Below are 17385 nucleotides of genomic sequence, written 5' to 3' on the forward strand. Positions count from 1 at the left end.
AATAATTTAAGAAGCATCTAGGAATTCTCAAAGATGGGAAGTTGGTAGGAGTGCTTTCCTGGTTGGTAGAACTTCCTTTATGTTATCTGTTGTACCTCTAATTTTTCACTCTTTTTTATTCCTTAATAAAAAAAATTTTCCACCAATCAATTCTGGCTAGAGTTATAGCTAAATCTTTCAGAATGGGGATTTTATATTAAAACCTGAGTTGATGTGCATTGTACTCTTTACTACTTTAAAATACATCTTAAGTAATTTATTAGGTGTCTTTTATGCTTCACTGGCACACATGCCTACCATTAAGTGAGGTATTTGGCATTAGAGCCAAATTAGTCTACTGGGTAGTCGTAATGTTCTAGTACACAATTGATGAGAATTTTTATACATCAAATAACAGCATCAAAAATGTTTATGTTGCAAAAACTATAGTGGGAGATTTTAACTCATTTCTCTTGGCCTATGAGTGGCCAAAACAAAAAATAAGAGTATAGGGAATTAAATAACATGATAAATAAGTCCCACATGATGATAATAGAGAGCATCTTTTTAAGATCCTATGCATGTAATATTAAAAAATTGACTATATGTCACGAATAAAACAAATAAATTAAAAAATGTATAAGTAGTATAGATAAGTGCTACTCAAGTAGCCATCCTTGAACTGTTTGTTACTGGTCTACAACCAGGTAAGAAGCTTATGCCAGAGTGTAAATCAGTGCACTAGTTCCTTCACTGAGGGAGTCTCACTGTGAAAAAAGACGGCAGTTGAACTAAAACAGTGACATAGTTGATTTATGTTCTGATGCAAGACAGTAATAAACAGTGCTGGACCATACGCTGAGTAATCTGGTGTAGATTACAATTAAACTACAAGTTAGTAGGGAAAAAATTCAACCCTCTACCCACCTGGAGATTTTACACCTTTCTTAAATAACTCGAGTTACGGAAAAACTCAAATTGCAGAATATCTAAGGCTGTGTATCAGAACCTACAGGATATGACTAAAGCGTTTATATATTTTAAGGAAAGCAAGACTTGCTGTAAGCTAGAGAACTGAAGTCTCAATTGCCATGTATTTTCTTCTTTCTTTCTTTCCCTTTCTGTTTGTCCCTTACTCTGCTATCTCTTTTTTTTTTTTTTTTTAAGATTTTATTTATTTATTTTTTTCCCCCCAAAGCCCCAGTAGATAGTTGTATGTCATAGCTGCACATCTTTCTAGTTGCTGTATATGGGACACGGCCTCAGCATGGCCGGAGAAGTGGTGCGTTGGTGCGCGCCCGGGATCCGAACCCGGGCCACCAGCAGCAGAATGCGCGCACTTAACCACTAAGCCACGGGGCCGGCCCTCCTCTGCTATCTCTAAACTACTTCTGTGTCTGCTTTTCTTTTTAACTCTACTTCTGTTGAATATTTTATGAGCAGATAGTTTTCTCAGTTTTGTTTCTTTTATTTTAAAGATTTAAAGATTGACTGTCTCCAGGAAAGTCAAGAGTTGAATTTGCAAAAATTAAGGAATTCAGAACTCATACTTACTGAAGCTAAACAAAAAATGAGAGAACTTACAATTAACATCAAGATGAAGGAAGATCTGATTAAAGAATTAATAAAAACAGGTAGTGGTATCCTATGAACCAGCTTATATGAGAAAGAAAAGCTTCTTTTCTTCAAAGTTTCTTCAAAGTTTCAAAACATTGCATATGGTGTTGTAACATTTACTTTAGTTTTTGATGCTTAGGACTATCCAGTGTAGCTTGGAATTTGGTATAACAAGGTGTGTTTTAGAGGCAATATGTGGAGGTTACTTATCAAAAGAACTTTGTTATGTTGAGATTTTATCTATGAATTGTTCGAACCAGTGTGAACTCTGTGTTGTGCTGAAACTCTGGCAGTTAATGTTTTTTGCTGATTTTTAAGAAACATTAGGGCCGGCTCCGTGGCTTGGTGGTTGAGTGCGCGCGCTCCACTGCTGGCAGCCCGGGGTTCGGATCCTGGGCGCACACCGACGCACCGCTTCTCCGGCCATGCTGAGGCCGCGTCCCATATACGGCAACTAGAAGGATGTGCAGCTATGACATACAACTATATACTGGGGCTTTGGGGGGAAAAATAAATAAATAAATAAAATTATAAGAAACATTATACTAGGCATCTGGGAATATGTTTGAGATGTTTTTCTAACTCATTTTAACAATTATTTATTTTAAATTGTTAGTCTTCATTCTTTGAGTTAGTTCATTTTTAACATTAATTATAAACTTTATATTTTAAATATAGATAATTTTTATTTTTCTAAAGATGTAAGGATTTGTCTTTGAGAGCTATTGTTTTAGTGAGCCAAGCTTTTAGCTCTTCTTTAGTCTCAGATTCTGCCAGGTTGGGCGTATGTAACACATCTCCTCACCTTCAGCTACATTAGGCTTGCCTTAAAAAGCACATCTCAGGCTTTTGGGATGTTTTTTTCCCCCTAATATACGAGGGTGTGGGCCTTGACTACTTTGTAATTTTATTTATTTATTTATTTTTCCCCCAAAGCCCCAGTAGATAGTTGTATGTCATAGTTGCACATCCTTCTAGTTGCTGTATGTGGGATGTGGCCTCAGTGTGGCCAGAGAAGTGGTGCGTTGGTGCGCGCCCAGGATCGAACCTGGGCCGCCAGCAGCGGAGTGCGGGCACTTAACCGCTAAGCCACGGGGCCAGCCCCTTGACTACTTTGAAATTCAGTAAAGGATTGAAGGAATAAAAGACATCAGCATTTCTTTTCTCCAACTCCAGTGAAAAAAACTCACTGGTCACATTTAGGGGAACTGAAGGAAACATTGTCTTCCTTTTCTTCAAGCCCGAGGCTATAATCACAATCACACTCAAACCACATGAATTATGGTGGGTCCCAACTCCTCTGCCAGCAAGGGGAAACCTGCCTTCCGACTTCCTTCCTCTTTCCCGCAAGCTTGCTTTCTGGCTGTCAGTCCTCCTCTCTCAGCCTCCTCTCCCTAGCTGCTGTCCCGAAGCGTTTTCCTTCCTCATTCTTAGTGATGTATGTGCTGTGCATCATCCCAGCTCCAGTTGTCCCAGATGTTTGAGTTTGACCATGTTCCTTGTAGGCAGGGTCATTGCCAGTAAACCTCTCTTAGGAGTATCTAGCAACTGATTTAGGGGTTTAAATAGCTTCTCCATCCTCAAGGTTTCAGGGTACTCCCTGTGGAAGTTGAGGGTATTTACCCCTCTGGAATAGATGATTTTCTTTCTGGTAGGTTATCCCACCATGGGATATCTCACTCAACAAGCACACTTTTGAGCCTGGTTTACCCATCCTGGTTGCCTTAAAAATGGAGGATACCTAAACACAGAGAAGGTTCTCTTCTTGCTCATTAGCACCAAGGGCAGTTTGGAGCTTTCCTAAAGACCCTTAGAGATGGTGACTAGCAAAAGGATCAGTGCGTGCCTTTCAAAGCCCTCTCACTGATGACTTCTCCCCAATAGCAGCTACTTCAATCAACAATAACAGTGACAACTATACTGCATTTCATCAATTCTAATATACATTTTAATATCTTTGGAATTAAGATGCATCTTAAAATCAATAGCATCTCAGCATTTTATCATGGTATAATTGGCATTGTATTTTTTTTATTAGTGGTTCATAAAATATTGGCATGTTGAACAATTTATGGATCTCAGATTCATTAAAATATAATAGTCGTATGTATTTTCAATTAGTCAGAATCATAGACTTGTAGAGCCAGAAGACAACTCACAGTTCAATAACTCCGTTTTATTAAAAAATGAAGAGATTTTCAGTATAGTAGTATAACAAACTGTCCCTGGCAATTATTCATCCTATGAGCTCTAGAATCTGATTTCCCACTGCCATGAGTTTGCTAGTTTAGTTCAAGGACAGTTGACCATTCAGAACAAATCAAAACCAAGTTTTTAGCGTCAGTAGCTGGGCTTAGAATGAAAAGAGATATAGAAGTACCTATATCTTATTTTTCTCTATGTTCTAAATATTCACAAGAAAAGCATTTAAAAATAATTCATCTTTAACAAGTTCAATGGAATGAAAAAGGAGGGGGCCAGCTCTAGATTAAAAGATGCTTAGGAGACATAACAATCAGATGTATGGTGGACCTTGTTTGGATCATGATTAAAATAAACCAATTGTAAAAGACATTTTGAGACAATTGGGAAAGTCTGAATAGGGACTGATGGGTATTAACATTGTTAGGTGTGATAATGCCTTTTTGGTTATGTCCATATTCTGTATAGATGCTTATTGAAGTACGTATGGGTGAAATGATATGACATCTGGAATTGCTTTACAATTTTTTTTTGCTGAGAAAGATTCACCCTGAGCTAATGTCTGTTGCCAATCTTCCTCTTTTTTTTTTTTTTGCCTCCCCAAAGCCCCAGTACACAGTTGTATATTCTAGTTGTAAGTCCTTCTAGTTCTTCTACGTGAGCCGCCACTACAGCATGGCTACTGACAGTCGAGTGGTGTGGTTCCTTGCCCAGGAGCTGAACCTGGGCTGCTGAAGCAGAGCATGCTGACCTTTAACCACTAGGCCATCAGAGCTGGCTCTACAATTGTTTTTTTCTTTATTGTGAAATTTTTGTTGTACATTATTGTTTGTCAGTCACCATATAAATGCATCCCTTCACCCCCTGTGCCCACTCCCACCCTCCTTACCCCAGGTAACCACCAAATAGTTCTCTTGTCCATGTGTTAGTTTATCTTCCACTTATGAGTGAAGTCATGTGGTTTTTGTCTTTCTCTTTCTGGCTTATTTTGCTTAACATTATACCCTCCAGGTCTATCCATGTTGTTGCAAATGGGACGATTTTGTCTTTTTTTTATGGCTGAGTAGTATTCCATTATGTATATATACCACGTCTTCTTTATCCACTCATCAGTTAAGGGACACTTGGATTGCTTGCATGTCTTGGCTATAGTGCATAATGCTGCTATGAACATAGGGGTGCATAAGCCTCTTCGGATTGTTGATTTCAGATTCGTTGGGTAGATATCCAGTAGTGGGATAGCTGGATCATAAGGTATTTCTATTTTTAATTTTTTGAGGAATCTCCATACTGTTTTCCATAGAGGCTGTGCCAGTTTGCATTCCCACCAGCAGTGAATTAGGGTTCCCGTTTCTCCACAGCCTCTCCAGCATTTGTTGTTTTTTGTATTGGTAATTATAGCCATTCTAATGGGTGTAAGATGATATCTTAGGGTGGTTTTGATTTGCATTTCCCTGATGATTAGTGATGTTGAACGTCTTTTCATGTGCCTATTGGCCATCTGTATATCTTCTTTGGAGAAGTGTCTGTTCATTTCCTCTGCTCTTTTTTTTTTTTTTGTGAGGAAGATCAGCCCTGAGCTAACATCCATGCCAATCCTCCTCTTTTTGCTGGGGAAGACTGACCCTGGGCTAACTTCTGTGCCCATCTTCCTCCACTTTATATGGGATGCCACCAGAGCATGGCCTGACAAGTGGTGTGTTGGTGTGCACCCGGGATCTGAACCTGGGCCGCCAGCAGTGGAGCGCGTGCACTTAACTGCTACACCACGGGGCTGGCCCCTCCTCTGCTCATTTTTTGATTGGGTTTGTTTTTTTGTTGTTCAGTTGTGTGAGTTCTTTATATATTATGGAGATTAATCCCTTGTTGGATATATGGTTTGCAAATATTTTTTCCCAACTTGTGGGTTGCCTGTTCATTTTGATCCTGGTTTTGTTTGCCTTGTAGAAGCTCTTTAATCTGATGAAGTCCCACTTGTTTATTTTTTCGTTCTTTTTCCTTGTCCAAGTAGACATGGAATACGAGAAGATCTCTTTATGACCGATGACGAATAGTATACTGCCTGTATTTTCTTCCAGGAGTTTTATAGTTTCAGGTTTCGGCGTCAGTTCTTTGATCCATTTTGAGTTAATTTTTGTTTATGGAGAAAGACGATGGTCTACTTTCATTTTTTTGCAAGTGGCTGTCCAGTTTTCCCAACACCATTTATTGAAGAGACTTGCCTTTCTCCATTGTATGTTCTTTGCTCCTTTGTTGAAGATTAGTTGCCTATAGATGTGAGGTTTTATTTCTGGGCTTTCAATTCTGTTCCATTGATCTGTGTGTCTGTTTTTGTAACAGTACCATGCTATTTTGATTACCATCACTTTGTAGTATGTTTTGAAGTCAGGGATTGTGATGCCTCCAGCTTTGTTCTTTTTTCTCAGGATTGCTTTAGCTATTCAGGGTCTTTTGTTGCCCCATATGAATTTTGGTGTTCTTTGTTCTATTTCCATGAAGAATGTCCTTGGGATTCTGATTGGGATTGCATTGAATCTGTAGATTGCTTTAGGTAGTATGGACATATTAGCTGTGTTTATTCTTCCAGTCCATGTGCTTCGAATATTTTTCCATTTCTTTATGTCATCATTGATTTCGCTCAATAATGTCTTGTAGTTTTCATTGTATAGGTCTTTCACTTCCTTGATTAAATTTATTCCTAGATATTTTATTGTTTTTGTTGCAATTTTAAATGGGATTCTCTTCTTGAGTTCTCCTTCTGTCAGTTCATTGTTGGTATATAGAAATGCAACTGATTTCTGTAGGTTGATCTTGTACCCTGCAATTTTGCTGTAGTTGTTGATTATTTTTAATAGTTTTCCAATGGATTCTTTAGGGTTTCCTATATATAAGATCATGTCATCTGCAAATAGCGAGAGTTTCACTTCTTCGTTGCCTGTTTGTATTCCTTTTATTCCTCTTTCTTGCCTAATTGCTCTGGCCAGAACCTCCAGTACCGTGTTGAATAAGAGTGGTGAGAGTGGGCACCCTTGTCTTGTTCCTGTTTTCAGAGGGATGGCTTTCAGTTTTTCCCCATTGAGTATGATGTTAGCTGTGGGTTTGTCATATATGGCCTTTATCATGTTGAGGTACTTTCCTTCTATACCCATTTTATTGAGAGTTTTTATCATAAATGGATGTTGGATCTTGTCAAATGCCTTCTCTGCATCTGTTGAGATGATCATGTGATTTTTACTTCTCCTTCTGTTAATGTGGTGTATCACATTGATTTGCGGATGTTGAACCATCCCTGTGTCCCTGATATAAATCCCACTTGATCGTGGTGTATGATCTTTTTAATGTATTGCTGTATTTGGTTTGCCAATGTTTTGTTGAGGATTTTTGCATCTATGTTCATCAGAGATGTTGGTCTGTAGTTTTCCTTCTTTGTATTGTCTTTGTCTGGCTTTGGTATCAGGGTCATGTTGGCCTCGTAGAATGTGTTGGGAAGTGTTCCATTTTCCTCTGTTTTTTGGAATAGTTTGAGAAGGATAGGTATTAAATCTTCTTTGAATGTTTGGTAAAACTTCTCTAGAGAAGCCATCTGGTCCTGGACTTTTATTTTTTGGGAGATCTTTGCTTATTGTTTCAATCTCTTTCTTGTGATTGGTCTATTCATGTTCTCTATTTCTTCTTGATTCAGTTTTGGGAGGTTGTATGAGTCTAAGAATTTATCTGTTTCTTCTAGATTGTCCAATTTGTTGGCATATAGTTTTTCATATTTTATAATCTTTTGTATTTCTGTGGTATCTATTGTAATTTCTTCTCTTTCATTTCTAATTTTATTTATTTGAGCCTTCTCTGTTTTTTTCTTGGTGAGTCTGGCTAAGGGTTTGTCAATTTTGTTTATTTTCTTAAAGAACCAACTCTGTTACATTGATCCTTTTCTACTGTTTTTGTTTGTTTCAATATCATTTATTTCTGCTCTAATTTTTATTATTTCCCTCCTTCTGCTGACTTTGGGCTTTGTTTGTTCTTCTTTTTCTAATTCAGTTAGGCATAGTTTGAGGTTGCTTATTTGGGCTTTTTCTTGTTTGTTAAGGTGGGCCTGTATTGCTATGAGTTTCTCTCTCAGGACTGCTTTTGCTGCATCCCATATGAGTTGGTATGGTATCTTTTCATTTTCATTTGTCTCCAGATATGATTTGATTTCTCCTTTAATTTCATCAATGATCCATTGGTTGTTCAGTAGCGTGTTGTTTAATCTCCACATCTTTGTCACTTTCCCGGTTTTTTGCTTGTAGTTGATTTCTAGCTTCATGGTGTTATGGTTGGAAAAGATGCTTGTTATGATTTCAATCTTCTTAAATTTATAGAGGCATGCTTTGTTTCCCAACATGTGGTCTATTCTTAAGAATCTTCCATGCGCACTTGAGAAGAATGTATAATCTGCTGTGTTTGGATGGAGTGCTCTATATATATCTATTAAGTCCATCTCATCAAGTTTTTCATTTAAGTCCATTATTTCCCTTTAGACTTTCTGTCTGGATGATCTATCCATTGATGTAAGTGGGGTGTTAAGGTCCCCGACTATTATTTTGTTGTTGTTAATATCTCCTTTTAGGTTTGTTAATAGTTGCTGTATGTACTTTGGTGCTTCTGTGTTGGGTGCATGTATATTTATAAGTGATATATCTTCTTGGTTGGTGGAATGTCCCTTTTATCATTATATATTGCCCCTCTTTGTCTCTCATTACCTGTTTTATCTTGAAGTCTTCTCTGTCTGATATAAGTACGGCAACACCTACTTTCTTTTGTTTGCCATTAGCTTGGAGTATTGTCTTCCGTCCTTTCACTCTGAGCCTGTGCTTGTCTTTAGAGCTGAGATGTGTTTCCTGGAGGCAGCATATTGTTGGGTTTTGTCTATTAATCCATCCCAGCACTGTGTGTCTTTTGATTGGAGAGTTAGTCAATTTACATTTAGGGTAATGATTGATATATGAGGGCTTATTGTTGCTATTTTTTTGTTTATTTTCCAGTTCTCTTGCATTTCTTTTGTTTCTCGTCCTGTGTGTTTTGGACTACCAATTCAGTTTGGTAGTTCTGTATGGAGGTTCTCTTAATTTTCTCTTTATTTATTGTGTGTGACTCTGCTCTGGTTATTTGGTTAGTGGTTACCATGAGGTTTGTATAAAAAATGTGGATGTGATAGTCCATTTTTTGATGGCCTCTTATTCCCTTAGACTAAGTCGATTCGATCCCTTTCCTCTTCTCCTTCTAAGTTATTGTTGTCACAACTTATTCCACCTTGTCTTGTGAGTTTGTGTTTAAAGTGATGAGGTTATATTTATTTTTGGTGTTTTCCTTCCCTTGATCTTTGGTTTTACAATTGAGTGTTTGCTAATCTATTCTGATAGAGAGCTGCAATTTTTTTGGTTTTGTCGACATGTTTTCTTCCTTGTTCAAAATTTTGTATCCCCTTTCTCGTTTTTTCCTCAGGCATGAGGGCCTTCTTGAGCACTTCTTGTAGTGGGGGTCTTGTAGCAATGAACTCCCTTAGCTTTTGTGTATCAGGGATAGTTATTATTTCTCCATCATATCTGAAGGATATTTTTGCTGGATAGAGTATTCTTGGCTAAAAGTTTTTGTCTTTCAGAATTTTGAATATGTCGTTCCACTCCCTCCTAGCCTGTAAAGTTTCTGTCGAGAAATTGGCTGAGAGCCTGATAGGAATTCCTCTGTACGTTATTTTTTTTGTCTAGCTACCTTTAATATTGTTTCTTTGTGGCTCTACAAGTTTTAAACAAATTACAGCAAAAGAAAAAAGGCATAGATGAAGCAACTGTGGCAAAATCTTGATAACTCTTTTTTTTTTCTTTTGTGAGGAAGATCAGCCCTGAGCTAACATCTGTTGGCAATCCTCCTCTTTTTGCTGAGGAAGACTGGCCCTGGGCTAACATCCATGCCCATCTTCCTCTGCTTTATATGGGACACTGCCACAGCATGGCTTGACAAGCAGTGCGTCAGTGCGTGCCTGGGATCTGAACCCTGGGCTGCTGCAGCGGAGCATGTGCACTTAACCGCTACACCACCGAGCCAGCCTCAATCTTGATAACTCTTGAATCTGAGTGATGAGGGTTCATTATATTATTTCCCTACTTTTGATATGTTGAAAAGTTTTCATAGTAGTTAAAAAAAAAAAGAGAGAATTCAAAGAGACAGATTATGGGTAGCAGGAAGCCAAAGTGTAGTAAGCAAGAGGCCAAAGAGTCATCCCAAATACCCTACTTAACTGGAGTTTGATACCAGCCAAGCTAAACTGCGAATTCAGAAGATCAGAAATATCACACTAAAACACAAGAGATGAATCACGAGAAGATTGAATGGCACCAGATGGGAACGATCGTTAAGGAACTCATTGTTAAGAGGCCAGGTGGCAGGTTGTGTTTGATGGGGATGGGTGGGGACAACTGTGTGTTTAATGCTATGCCTTAAATAGTTAACAGCCAGCTGGATTTTTAAGAGTAGAGCATTTTTATGTTTTTGATGTTTTACTTAGTTTTTCTTTTTTACGTAATTTATAATTGTTATTACTATTATTATTATGGTAAAGGTAACGATGCCAAGTCTGTAAGCAAACAGTATTCTCTGAAAGTAACAAAACTTGAGCACGAAGCAGAACAGGCGAAAGTGGAATTAACTGAAACACAAAAGCAGCTACAGGAACTGGAAAACAAAGATCTTTCTGATGCTGCTTTGAAGGTAAAATTACAGAAGGAGTTCCGTAAAAAGATGGATGCTGCAAAGCTAAGAGTCCAGGTAATTTTAAAAATGTAATTGAGAAGACTTATTTAAGGCTTCCTTCTTTTGAGGACTTTGTACCTGGTTAGGAAAGAAGTAGGATTCAGCTTTTACTAGCAAAAGAAACTAGATGGCAACTTTTCTTTTCCAGTGTGCTGGTAGGTTTGTATAATTTCAATCTGGGTAGTATATTTCTTCATTCAATAAGTATATTATTTTAATCTTTTTATCAAAAACCATATGGTAAGAAATAAAGATAACCACAGAAATATTTTCCTTTCTGAAGGACAGAAGATTAACTAGTGATTAAATAATCCATATAAAGCATCTGGTACCTGTATGGCACTTTGTAGACACTCAACAAATGGTAACTATTTCAGACAGTTTTCTGAAACCATAACCGATTGGTTTAATAAAGGTTAATAACTTAATAACTACATACCATTCTTAATTTCCTAATGCTGGATTTAGCTATAACCTCGGAAATAGCTATAATTAAAAATTCTATTCTATGAGAAATATTCCATTACAGAGAGATTTTGTGTACTGAAGCCATTTTCAGATGCTTTTGGATGTCAGAGTGCTTTGTTAGTCTGATAATAATGAATTTGCCAGAATGCCTTCTCCTTTCTTTTCATAATCTATTGCCATCATATTGCTTCCACCGTAGGTAGAATGGAATTGTAGTTAACCTGTTCAGAGCATTATTTATTCATTTTTGAAACGATGCCACAGTTATTTTCTTTCAACAAGGTAAGTGTTGACTACACACCTCCTGTGCTCCAGGTCCTATTCTAGGTGGGAATGCAGAGGTGAACAGACCAAAAAGTCCCTCCTCTTAGGGTTTTTAATTCCTCCTCAAACATCTGGACATCTCCACTACAATGTTTTACCTCAGTAGCCTCTCAAGTCAACACCAAGATAAACTAATATGACTTCAATGTTTGAACTGCTTAAAGGAGGACATGGTGGTAGTATACGTCACACCTTCTACTTTCCTTCAGAATACTTATTTTCAGAATACATATTTTCACTTAGCCGTTCACCTCAGTGTCTTGAGATCAGTTCTTTTTCCCTTCTTCACCCTTTAAATTAAGGCTGCAATGTCTTACAAAGTACTCATTTTAACATAACATTAGTAGAACAAAACAATTAAGAGTTTTCCTTTGTGTTTATTATGAAATTTTATTTATACTATCATAGTTTTATATCCTAGCTTCAGTTCTGATTGTAATTTTTATACTCAATAAGTAATAACCAGAATTATTGTTTTTCTAAGGAGGTTATTATATTTATCATATACATCTATAGTTTAAGCCTTATTTGTGGATTTAGCAAAGATTATTTTTTTATGTTCTGTATCTCACACAACTAAAATGGTTGAGATTAAAAGATTAAATGAAAGATTATTAATAGGGTTTGTGAATTACCATGTTCTTTTTGTTTTACATGTTTCTTTCTGCATATCCTTTTCTGCTAAGGGTACTAATAAGGAAAGGAAAGAAGACACAGAATTTAATTAAGCTCAAAAAAACATCTCGTACAACCCAGGAGTAAAACAAGATTCCCATGTAGTTTTAGAAATTTCTGTGCCTTTGACATATTCCTGCACAACTGATGGGATGGGGATGATAAAGATGATGAGGATGGTGGTGGGGATGAGGAGGTGGACAATAGTTACCAGTCGTTAAGTGTCTACAAAGTGCTATATATGTACCAGATGTTTTATATGTATTATTTAATCATTATTTAATCCTTTGAAATGGGTATTTTTATCCTGTTCTACAAATGAGGAAGCTAAGGTTTAGAAAGGTAAAATAATTCATTCAGAGTCACATAGTTTTGATGACACTAACAGTTTTCAGCACTCTTAACATCTCATACCATTTTTTTTCTTTTGTGAGGAAGATTAGCCCTGAGCTAACATCTGTTGCGAATCCTCCTCTTTTTGCTGAGAAAGATTGGCCCTGGACTAACATCCGTGCCCACCTTTCTCTACTTTATATGGGATGCCACCACAGCATGGCTTGATAAGCAGTGCGTCGGTCCTCGCCCGGGATCCGAACCTGCAAACCCTGGGTCGCCAAAGCAGAGCGTGCGCACTTAACCGCTGCGCCACCGGGCCGGCCCCAATCTCATACCATTTTTTTTTTTTTAATTTTTTTTATTTATTTTTTCCCCCCAAAGCCCCAGTAGATAGTTGTATGTCATAGGCGCACATCCTTCTAGTTGCTGTATGTGGGACGCAGCCTCAGCATGGCCGGAGATGTGGTGCGTCAGTGCGCGCCTGGGATTGAACCCGGGCTGCCAGCAGCGGAGCGCACGCACTTAACTGCTAAGCTACGGGGCCGGCCCACATACCATTTTTAAATATTGAAATACTACCATTTTTATTGGTATAATCAAGTTATTTTAGTTTTTAAAACTTAAAATTTTTTTTACTTTTAAAAATCTAAAATCTGTATTCTATATGTCTTTAGGTACATATAGAGAGTAATATGCTGCATTAGTATTTTAATGCTAACAGAGGTGCACTTCTGAGCATCTGGAATAAGTGCTCAGAATAAGACAAGGACAATCTATCTCACTTTTAAATAGGATTATCAATACTTATACTGATGTTTTCAATATTATGTGGAAAAGATACTAAAATGCTCCAGTATTGCAATTATTGTCAAAAGTAAGTGGCAAAGCCAATGTCCAAATCCAGGGATGGGAAAATGCAGAGGCCTGTGACCTCCAAGCCAGTGGTCCTCAAAGTAGTCCGTCTGCTGATTGTTCGTTATTGGTCTGTGATGAGATATAGGTAAATGGGAGCACAGCTTCCTTCATCGAAAAAGTCTGGAATGAAAACAATGTCAGCTGAATCTAATAGTGTGCTTAGTGGTACAGGCTGACGACAAGTCTGTGGCTGGCACTGGTCCACAGAGCACACTTTGAGGAGCACTGCTCTGAGCTACGATGTCTCTGTGATTACTTAGTTTAATTAAAATAAGATGTGTTTATGTCAACAATTTATTGCAAGATAAAGGAAATAATTAATTATAGTCTGAATAATTTACAAGTGACCTCACCTTAACCTTTTTATGCCACCTAAGAGGTACTTAGTGCAGTGCTGAAGCACATAATACAAGTCTAGTATTTGTTTGATCAGGATTCAATTGGAACACTCTGGTATTTTATATTAGTAGTGTAAATCCTTTAAAAATGATCACGAGTTTTTAATGCTATCTATAGATAATTTTAGCTAGATGAGGAGAAGCTTTATTCAAGATAGTTAAAATAGTAATTATAATGGTTGGTCACTCAGGAAAAATAGTATCAATTCTGAGTGTCTTAACTCAGGGATTAATGGTTTAGGCTATAGCTGGATGTAAAAGAGGAACATGGTGGAATACTATGCAGTCACATAGACAGAATAAATCTATGTGAAAAGACCTCTAAGATGAGTTAAGTAGGAAAAAAGGGAGGTGGAGAATAGTCTATCTAGAATATATATGAAGTGACTTGCATGCATATAAATTATTTCTGGAAGAATATTTAAGAAATAGGTAATTTTGTGTTGGAAAGCAGGACAGGAAAATTAGGGGGTTTGAGATAACAGAGTTTTTAAAAATATAAGTTCAGTTTTGTATTTTAATTTTTATCATGTACATATAATATTTTTAAATTACTTATTAATAAAAAAAGCAAAGAGATTGATTTTGTTCTGTTTGGTTGTCAGCATCAGAAAGAATCATCATTCTTTATATCTAGTGAAAAGTATGATGGTTGCCTGGTTGTAAAAGTAGAAATGTGGAAAACAGTTGTGAACCTATCAAAAATAAGTTAAAATTGAGGCAAAATGCCTACCCTTGCCATTGAATGAAAAGTTTAAGTTTACTTGAAGTTTGTGAGAAATGCAGTTTTTCATTTTGAAATGTCCCACATGATCCCAGGTCTTACAGAAGAAGCAACAAAATAGTAAGAAATTGGCATCACTGTCCATCCAAAATGAGAAACGTGCTAATGAACTAGAGCAGAATATAGATCACATGAAATTTCAAAAGGTACAGCTGCAAAAAAGACTTCGAGAAGAAAACGAAAAAAAGAAGCAACTGGATGCAGAAATTAAGCGGGATCAACAAAAAATCAAAGTAATATTGTCATACTTTCCTGCTAAGCATAATAAGAAATGTTAAACAGCTCAGAGCTAAGGAAGCCAAGGTCTTGATTCACTTGGCCTGTGAGGTATCTAACCTTGGCCTGTCCTGGGCTACTGTCTTCATTCACTTTAAAGTTTTGTTCATCTACATAGTAAAACCTATTTATTGAATTCTGAGTACTGTCTTCAAAGCTTTGACTTCACAAAAGAAAGTACAGTGATAATTTCTCTACTAGGACCTTAACTGTAGTTGAGGCTGTCAAAAATATAAATATATAAAGCTGACTTTCTAAAAAATATCTAACATTTGAATAGGATTTCCCATTGTCAAAGTGCTTTGACATGCATGGTCCATGTGACAGCATGGAAAAAAGTAAAAGGTAAAATGGTACCATTTCATTCGTAGTGAGCAGAAGAGTGATCAGACCTGTATGCACAGCAGTTCTGTAGAGTGGATTGGGCTGGGGAGGAACAGGTGGTGTCAGCTGGGGCTATGGAGCCAGGGCAGCATAGGTTCAAATCCCAGCTCTCTCACTTCCTGGCTGGATCATTTGTTGAGAAAGTTACTTACCCTCTCTGAGTCTGTTTATTCTTATCTAAAATGGCCTTCATCATACTTGCTTCACAGGGCTCTTTTGAAGAAGAGGATGATAATGATCATAATAAAAACAATAACAAACACTTATCTAGCACTATGTACCAGGCTCTGTCTTATTGAAATATTACGTCAAATCCAAGTCTTGGAACATAAGTGGAGATTTCCTAGATTCTTCATTTTGGAATATAATCTATTCTTAGAACTTAAAAAAAATCACAGAATTTAGCGATGAAAGCGTCTTTAAAGAGCATTTAAGCCGAGTTACTGATCCTTTTTTTTTAACAGCTTTATTGAAATATACTTCACATACCATACAATTCACCCATGTAAAGTGTATAATTCAATGGGTTTTAGAATATTACATTATTAATTTTTATAAGTTTTGGTAAAATACATATAACATGAAATTTACTATTTTAACCATGCATAAGTATACAGTTCAGTGACATTAATTACATTCACAATGTTGTGCAACCATCACCACTATTTGTTTCAAAAACTTTTTCATCACCCTGAACAGACACTCTTTAACCATTAAGCAATAACTCTCTATTCCCGCCTTCCCCCCGCCCTTGGTAACCTCTAATCTACTTCTGTCTCTATGAATTTACCTATTCTAGATATTTCATAAAAGTGGAATCCTACAATATTTGTTGTGTCTGGCTTATTTCACTTAGCAGAATGTTTTCATGGTCATCCATGTTGTAGCATGTATCAGAACTTCATTCCTTTTTATGGCCGAGTAATATTCCATTGTATGCATATACCACATTTTGTTTATCCATTCATCTGTGATAGACACTTGGCTTGTTTCCACCTTTTGGCTATTGTGAATAATGCTGTGATAAACATTGGCATACAAATAACTGTTCGAGTCCCTGCTTTCAATTCCTTTGGAATTGAAATACCTAGTAGTGGAATTGCTTAGCTTTTGGAGAAACTACCAAATGTTTTTATAGCTGTCGCTATAAAAACCATTTTACATTCCCTTCAATATACGAGGGTTCCAGTTTTTCCACATCTTTCCAACACTTATTTTGTTTCTTTTTTCTTGGTCATCCAAGTACATGTGAACTTGTGTCTCATTGTGGGTTTGATTTGCATTTCTCTAATGACGATGTTGAGCATCTTTTCATGTGCTTATTAGCCATTTGTATATATCTTCTTTGGAGAAATGTCTATTCAGGTTCTTTGTCTACTTTTTAATTAGATTGTCTGTCTTTTTGTTGTTGAGTTATGGGAGTCCTTTATGTATTCAGGACATTAAACTCTATCAGATACATGACTTCCAAATATTTTTTCCCATTCTGTAGGTTGTCTTTAAAGTTTCTTGATAATATTCTTTGATGCACCAAAGTTTTAAATTTTTACAAAGTCCAATTAATCAATTTTTTCTTTTGTTGCTTGTGCTTTTGATGTCATATCAAAGAATCCATTGCCAAATCTAAGGTCATGAAAATTTACCCCTGTGTTTTCTTCTAAGAATTTTATGGTTTTAGCTCTTATATTTAGGGCCTTGATCCATTTTGAGTTAGTTTTTGTATATAGTGTGAGGTAGGGGTCCACCTTCATTGTTTTGCATGTGAAAATCCAGTTGTTTCAGCACCGTCTGTTGAAGAGACTGTTCTTTTCCCATTGAATGGACTTGGTACCCTTGTCAAAAATCAGTTAGCTATAGATTTATGGATTTATTTCTAAACTCTCAATTCTATTCCATTTGTCTATATGTCTGTCCTTATGCCAGTGCCACACTGTTTTGATTACTGTAGCTTTGTTGTAAGTTTTGAAATTGGGAAGTAAGTCCTCCAACTTTCTTCTTCTTTTTTAAGATTGTTTGGCTATTTGAGGCCCCTTGCAATTCCATATGAATTTAAGGATCAACTTTTCCATTCCTGCAAAAAAGGCCATTGGAATTTTGATATGGATTTTGTTGAATCTGTAGATCTCTTAGAGTAGTATTGACATCATGACAATATTAAGTTTTCATATCCATATGCCTGGGGTGTCTTTCTATTTATTTAGATCTTTAATTTCTTTCAGCGGTGTTTTATAATTTTCAGTGTAC

The 17385-nt window shown here is 36.7% G+C and overlaps 1 protein-coding gene across 4 annotated transcripts in view; it reads left to right on the forward strand.

Moving 5' to 3' along the window:
* KIF27 (kinesin family member 27) overlaps positions 1-17385 on the forward strand; it is a 100995-nt gene that overhangs the window by 50235 nt on the left and 33375 nt on the right. For all 4 annotated transcript variants that reach the window (XM_058565532.1, XM_058565533.1, XM_058565534.1 and 1 more), the window contains 3 exons: positions 1458-1613; positions 10391-10596; positions 14517-14714. In XM_058565532.1, coding sequence (XP_058421515.1) covers positions 1458-1613; positions 10391-10596; positions 14517-14714 — 560 coding nt within the window. The remainder of the gene's footprint in view (positions 1-1457; positions 1614-10390; positions 10597-14516; positions 14715-17385) is intronic.

Source organism: Diceros bicornis, chromosome 22 (genome assembly GCF_020826845.1).
Source record: "Diceros bicornis minor isolate mBicDic1 chromosome 22, mDicBic1.mat.cur, whole genome shotgun sequence".
NCBI classification, from domain to species: domain Eukaryota; kingdom Metazoa; phylum Chordata; class Mammalia; order Perissodactyla; family Rhinocerotidae; genus Diceros; species Diceros bicornis.